Source organism: Conger conger, chromosome 13 (genome assembly GCF_963514075.1).
Source record: "Conger conger chromosome 13, fConCon1.1, whole genome shotgun sequence".
NCBI classification, from domain to species: domain Eukaryota; kingdom Metazoa; phylum Chordata; class Actinopteri; order Anguilliformes; family Congridae; genus Conger; species Conger conger.
In genome coordinates, this window is record NC_083772.1 from 1,437,907 (window position 1) to 1,445,155 (window position 7,249).

The 7,249-nt window shown below is 47.9% G+C and overlaps 1 protein-coding gene across 2 annotated transcripts in view; it reads right to left on the reverse strand.

Moving 5' to 3' along the window:
• Nucleotides 1-6,247, reverse strand: part of rabgef1l (RAB guanine nucleotide exchange factor (GEF) 1, like) — a 13,276-nt gene extending 7,029 nt beyond the window's left edge. Inside the window, exons 1-5 of one of the 2 annotated variants that reach the window (XM_061218265.1) lie at nucleotides 6,001-6,241; nucleotides 4,353-4,535; nucleotides 3,906-4,045; nucleotides 3,146-3,300; nucleotides 1,051-1,132 (exon numbers count right to left, since the gene is read on the reverse strand). In XM_061218265.1, coding sequence (XP_061074249.1) covers nucleotides 1,051-1,132; nucleotides 3,146-3,300; nucleotides 3,906-4,045; nucleotides 4,353-4,531 — 556 coding nt within the window. In that variant the 5' untranslated portion in view covers nucleotides 4,532-4,535; nucleotides 6,001-6,241. Of the gene's footprint in view, nucleotides 1-1,050; nucleotides 1,133-3,145; nucleotides 3,301-3,905; nucleotides 4,046-4,352; nucleotides 4,536-6,000 lie in introns of both variants that reach the window. The other variant, XM_061218266.1, reaches the window with a different exon arrangement.
• Between the last annotated feature and the right edge of the window lie 1,002 nt (nucleotides 6,248-7,249).

Below are 7,249 nucleotides of genomic sequence, written 5' to 3' on the forward strand. Positions count from 1 at the left end.
TTGAGCGTTAATGGAATGTTGGTAATTTAGCAACATCCATTGGCCAATCATACGTCGCCTAACTAAAAACTGGCCTTTCCCTGGCTTTCATTCAGGACACTGGAATCTGTGGACTCTTCGACACATAATCCCCTGTTCTTCATCTGCAGGGTACCAACAATAGAGGGATACAGTCTTAAAAAGTCCTGAAATCCAGAAGTGAGTTCGCATTTTTGATCCATGGGATCCCTCAGCAGATGCTTTTTTTTTGGTAGGCATTTAGATTTCTGCTGAAAATAAGGTCTGTGTTTAACAGACGCCTGAAAATAAGGTCTGTGTTTAACAGAAGCCTGAAAATAAGGTCTGTGTTTAACAGAAGCCTGAAAATAAGGTCTGTGTTCAACAGAAGCCCGAAAATAAGGTCTGTGTTTAACAGACACCTGAAAATAAGGTCTGTGTTTAACAGAAGCCCGAAAATAAGGTCTGTGTTTAACAGACACCTGAAAATAAGGTCTGTGTTTAACAGACACCTGAAAATAAGGTCTGTGTTTAACAGACACCTGAAAATAGGGTCTGTGTTTAACAGACACCTGAAAATAGGGTCTGTGTTTAACAGAAGCCTAAAAATAAGGTCTGTGTTTAACAGACACCTGAAAATAAGGTCTAAAATATATTTTTTTAAGTTAAGTTACCACTCAAGTTTCAGACCAGCCTGCCTGCCTTTATAAAGCACAGAGCAGCCTGCCTGCCTTTATAAAGCACAGAGCAGCAGGTATTCAGGCTTTCTTGTGAATATCACAGTATACCAATGCCAAAGCTCATGGTAAGTCTACTCATATCCTCATTCTCAACGGCGGATATGAGTGATATTTTTACTTCCGGAACCATCACCTCCTTGAGCTACCCATAATTCTCTGAGCTACCCATAATTCTCTGAGCTACCCATAATTCTCTGAGCTACCCATAATTCTCTGAGCTACCCATAATTCTCTGAGCTACCCATAATTCTCTGAGTTAGCCATAATTCTCTGAGCTACCCATAATTCCTCCGTTCTGGCTCTGCAGGCCTACCTTTGAAGTGAGAGAGCAGGCGGTCGGCCAGGCTCTGGTAGAAGTCCTGGACACACTCGGAGAGCTCCTCCGGGCTCAAGTCCTGCAGGTTAGAAAACGCTGTCAATTCCATTCGCTGATTTTATCAATCGAGGCAAATCTATTGAGGTCCATCTTTAAAGACATTCCAATCCATTAAATGCTTCTTCAAGGAGCTGAGGTAAACTCACCTGTATGGGCCCTTTATCACAGGTGAACACGTCTGTATCGCAGGTGAACACGCCTGTATCGCAGATGAACATGCCTGTATCGCAGGTAAACACGCCTGTATCGCAGATGAACACGCCTTTATCGCAGGTGAACATGCCTGTATCGCAGATGAACATGCCTTTATCGCAGATGAACACGCCTTTATCGCAGATGAACACGCCTTTATCGCAGATGAACACGCCTTTATCGCAGATGAACACGCCTTTATCGCAGGTAAACACGCCTGTATCGCAGGTAAACACGCCTGTATCGCAGGTGAACACGCCTGTATCGCAGGTGAACACGCCTGTATCGCAGGTAAACACGTCTATCACAGGTAAACACGCCTGTATCGCAGGTGCACACGCCAGTACACGCCTGTATCGCAGATGAACACGCCTTTATCGCAGATGAACACGCCTTTATCGCAGGTAAACACACCTGTATCGCAGGTGAACACACCTGTATCGCAGGTGAACACACCTGTATCGCAGGTGAACACGCCTGTATCGCAGGTGAACACGCCTGTATCGCAGGTGAACACGCCTGTATCGCAGGTGAACACGCCTGTATCGCAGATGAACACGCCTGTATCGCAGATGAACATGCCTGTATCGCAGGTAAACACGCCTGTATCGCAGATGAACACGCCTGTATCGCAGGTGAACATGCCTGTATCGCAGATGAACACGCCAGTACACGCCTGTATCGCAGATGAACACGCCTTTATCGCAGATGAACACGCCTTTATCGCAGATGAACACGCCTTTATCGCAGGTAAACACGCCTGTATCGCAGGTGAACACGCCGGTATCGCAGGTGAACACGCCTGTATCGCAGGTGAACACGCCTGTATCGCAGGTGAACACGCCAGTACACGCCTGTATCGCAGATGAACACGCCTGTATCGCAGGTAAACACACCTGTATCGCAGGTAAACACACCTGTATCGCAGGTGAACACACCTGTATCGCAGGTGAACACGCCTGTATCGCAGGTGAACACGCCTGTATCGCAGATGAACACGCCTGTATCGCAGGTCAACACGCCTGTATCGCAGGTGAACATGCCTGTATCGCAGATGAACACGCCAGTACACGCCTGTATCGCAGATGAACACGCCTTTATCGCAGATGAACACGCCTTTATCGCAGATGAACACGCCTTTATCGCAGATGAACACGCCTTTATCGCAGGTAAACACGCCTGTATCGCAGGTAAACACGCCTGTATCGCAGGTGAACACGCCTGTATCGCAGGTGAACACGCCTGTATCGCAGGTAAACACGTCTTTATCACAGGTAAACACGCCTGTATCGCAGGTGCACACGCAAGTACACGCCTGTATCGCAGATGAACACGCCTTTATCGCAGATGAACACGCCTTTATCGCAGGTAAACACACCTGTATCGCAGGTGAACACACTTGTATCGCAGGTGAACACGCCTGTATCGCAGGTGAACACGCCTGTATCGCAGGTGAACACGCCTGTATCGCAGATGAACACGCCTGTATTGCAGATGAACACGCCTGTATCGCAGATGAACACGCCTATATCGCAGATGAACATGCCTGTATCGCAGGTGAACACGCCTGTATCGCAGATGAACACGCCTGTATCGCAGATGAACATGCCTGTATCGCAGGTCAACACGCCTGTATCGCAGATGAACAGGCCTGTATCGCAGGTGAACATGCCAGTATCGCAGGTGAACACGCCAGTATCGCAGGTGAACACGCCAGTATCGCAGGTGAACATACCAGTATCGCAGGTCAACACGCCTGTATCGCAGATGAACATGCCTGTATCGCAGGTGAACATGCCAGTATCACAGGTGAACATGCCAGTATCGCAGGTGAACTCACCTGTTTGCGGGCCGCGGCGCGCTCTGTGAGGGTGTGGCTCTGGCGGTAGACCTCCTGGCCGATCTTCTGCAGCGGCCGCAGGAAGTGGAGGAAGTCCCGCGTGAGGCGGTCCCTCGGGGCGCTGGGCACTCCGGGCATGCGGGCCTCCTGGCTCTCTGCGCGGGCGGACAGACAGACGGACACTCAGGCAGGCAGAGAGAGACAGAGACGGGAGCTGTCTGATGACATCATCATCATCATCATCATCATCATAACATTTTGCAGAGGGGCGGAACCGACAGCAACTATGGGCGGCCTGTAGCGTAGTGGTGAAGGTACAGACCTCTCTAATCAACTGTACGTCGCTCTGGATAAGAGCGTCTGCCAAATGCCATTAGTGTAATGTAATGTAACTATGGCACTACCAATATTATAGGCTAATATACCGCTATGCTTGTTTGATAAGGTTCTGTTTAGCATGCTAATGCACCACGATGCGTGTTTGGTAGGGTTCTGTTTAGCATGCCGACCGAGCAGCCGAAACCGTTTCGGCAGCTGGTTTTTGCCGCACTCCGCACTTAATTAATCAATTAGGGCCATTTATTACACAGTTAACACACCTGACCTGGTTACCTGGGTCTCAACAGCGTGCTGATTTTAAGGTGAAAACAAAAAACAGCAGACCCAGTAGCTCTCCAGGATGAGGGTTGGAGACCACAGCTGTATGGTGTGGTTAGTAACATGGGGCACACAGGCCCCCCCAATACGCCCCCCCCCATACCTTTCCTGGGTGCCGTTGCCCATAACGACGGGCTGAAGAGCTTCTTGACGGTGGTGACAGTGCCGCTCTTCTTGTCCTCAGGCCGGGGGGGCCGGGGGGGCGCGGGCTTACTGCTGGCCTCTTCCTCCTCCTGCTGCAGTCTGGAAGAGAGCTGACCTTTAAGCCCCCAAACAGTACCCCCCCAATAATATACAGGACATCTGGAACCCCTAAGACACTGCAGCCCTCCAGGACTGGAGTTAAACCTGCAGAAACTACGGCCCTCCAGGACCGGAGTTAAACCTGCAGACACTGCGGCCCTCCAGGACTGGAGTTAAACCAGCAGACACTGTGGCCCTCCAGGACTGGAGTTAAACCTGCAGACACTGCGGCCCTCCAGGACTGGAGTTAAACCTGCAGACGCGGAGTAAAAGGCTGTGTCTCTGGTTGTGTAAAAGGCTGTGTCACCTCTTGGCCAGTGCACAATCCTCCTCAATCTGCCTCTGCCGGCTGTGCTGGAGCTCCTCTCTGTAGCACTGCGAGCAGAGGCCCTGCCAGGCCGCGTTGCCGTAGAAACCGCATCCTTTCCTGCACAGCAGCTCTGATTGGTCCACGTGGATCCCCCTGCGCTCTCGATGCCGGCTCATCTCTCTGCCAGGGGAACAGAAAGAGTGACCGCTCTAAAACCAGATAAGATCCACACGTTGCTTTGGACAAAAGTATCAGCTAAATAACATTTACATTTTTGTCATTTGGCAGACGCTTTTAATCCAAAGCGATTTACAAGTGCATAGGTTCTACCATAAGTCAAAGCATCACATCCAGAAACTAGCAAAATACACATGAAATGCTGTTCTAAACATAGTTGTCATCATAAGTGCATTTGTTTTTTTTGTTTTGTTTTTTTTTGGGGGGGGGGGGGTTAGACAAGGATAGGGATATCAGAAAGCAGGGGCAGGGGAAATCAGGAGGGAGGACTAAGGTAGTTTGAAAAGGTGGGTTTTGAGTCTGCGTCGAAATAGGGGGAGGGATTCTGCTGTTCTGACAGTGGTAGGCAAGTCATTCCTCCACTGAGGAACCAGAACGGAAAACAGGCGTGAACGTGCAGCTCGACCGCCAGGTGCACAAATTATTATTATTAATATTAATAATAATAATATTACCTACGTTCCACAGCCACTGAGCGTGTAAGCATTTTACCATTACCAAAACTATTACACCAACTTGTTCTCCATTTCATAACCATCATCTCAACCAAACAACCATCTCTTTAGCCATCATTAACCATAACTCACTGATGTACAGGTAATTCGAACATTTGGAGACAATGGCCAAGTCTATCAGTGCCTGGAAATGGCATACCACATGACTTTTCCGATAGAAAGGTGATCAATTCATGCTTGGTTTCTGGCGAGCTTCGCTGACAGAGTGAGCCAGAATGCCGCATATGTAAAAGCTGTACTGCGTGTGCCCTTTCAACACAACAGAACAGGTCATTCAATCAAGTACATCTTGCAGGCAGGACTAAAATAATAATTAAAACACCAATCTGTTAAACTGCCAAATAACCCGCCTCATCTTGCGCCATTACCAGAAACAGACTGGGTAACGTGATGGCCATTTACCCTAACAAAATTGACCGGTTGTCTGTTAGGCATTTGATTAGAAAAAAGCTGGCTAACCTTACGTTCAAAACTGCTGCCGCCGCCGCCAACAATATTAGCACTATATTAGGACGGTAACTCGGTAACGAGTCAAACAGTGGACAAAACAATTTCCAAGATGATATCGGCTAGCTAACTGGCTAACCTTAGCCGCCAGGAACATACCAGACACATGCTAAATCACGATACTAGCACGGAATATGTTGATAGTTTGTAGCTAATTTGTTTGGTGATGTTAGTCATAGCAGCTACAGGCTAATAGGTAGCTATAACAGGTAATTAACCTTAGACTATGTAACGTTAGCTTGAAAGCTAGAAAACACGGTTTGTCTCATAGAACGTAGCTAGCATAGTTAGCCCGATCAGAGAGGGAAGTGGTTTGCGGCTGGCTCCTGATGTGTGTTCGGAACGTTAAGTTTCCTGTTTTGAAATCCTTGGTAACTCATTCTTACCATTGAAGTTCAGCTTTTTAGTGTGAGCGTTTCTTCTTCAGCGTGGCTAACGATAGCTGAACTTTAGCTATGTCCTCCCCACAGCCCCGCAGAACCGCTTCATCACCCTGGAACCCACAAGCTGCGTCAACGTCATTACACAGCGATGACAAACCGATGACATCATTCTCCCACGGCTACAAAACTCCACTCCACCTGTACACCTTTGTGTCAGCCGTTCCAACCATCCCTCCACCGCCACAATCGCAGCGCCCATATAGACCAGACCGGTAACGCCATCGCCACGCAGGCATGACACAGCGGGAATACCGTATTTTACCTAAATTAGCTATATCTTTTGACAACAATATCCGATATTTTTTTGTATCATATTTCCAACAAGCTGAAGTTATTTTCAGTGTACCGCCGACAGGGCGATTGAGCAGGCGCAGATGCACACTGGCGCTGGTGTCAAATATAGCTCTCGTTCTCAAAAACGACTTCTAAAAATGTCAACTTAGTATGGAAATGCTCAAAAGACGTATTATAAAAATATATCGGATATTGTTGTCAAAAGATATAGCCAATTTAGGTCAAATACCCTAATCCCATGTACGTCATGAACGTCAAAGTTCTACACGGATTCGCCGGTCTGGACCATGGTACTCCTTTTCTCTAATGTGCTTATATGAAATGCCTCTGTATCTATGCTACTGAGCTAGCTAGTCTGCTAAACCCGTCGTGATTATTTGTCTAGCTCTACAACATGCTGCCTTTCAGGCTTAAAGGTGCATTTTTTGTGTTAAAACATTGTTACAAGACCATTGAAAATCACTGAAAACGGTTCACTGACATGTTACCCACCCTCTGCCTGTGTTTATAGTCCTCAAATTCAGGTTTCAAAATACATAGTTGACACTCTGTACCGAAACATTGTACAGCTGTACAATAATTCAGGCTCATTGGTTGAAATAGATGTTTGGCGGAAAAATACATTGAGTTCTATGGGAAGTTTGTCCTCCACGGGTCAAGGCCACATGGTTTGTGACGCGTATTAAGAACGATCCATTCTCAGATAGCAAGCATATTTGGGCGAAGGTGCTGCACGTGGGGCACTGCCGGCTTCGGTTAAATATTATGGGGCAGATATATGGCATCTGATTCTGGCTGACAGACGGCGGGTCTCACGTGGGCCAACCTCGGCTGAGAGTCATTCTGCTGGATGTCCGTTGACTCTGACAATGCATCTACAGTAATGTCTCAGTGGGTC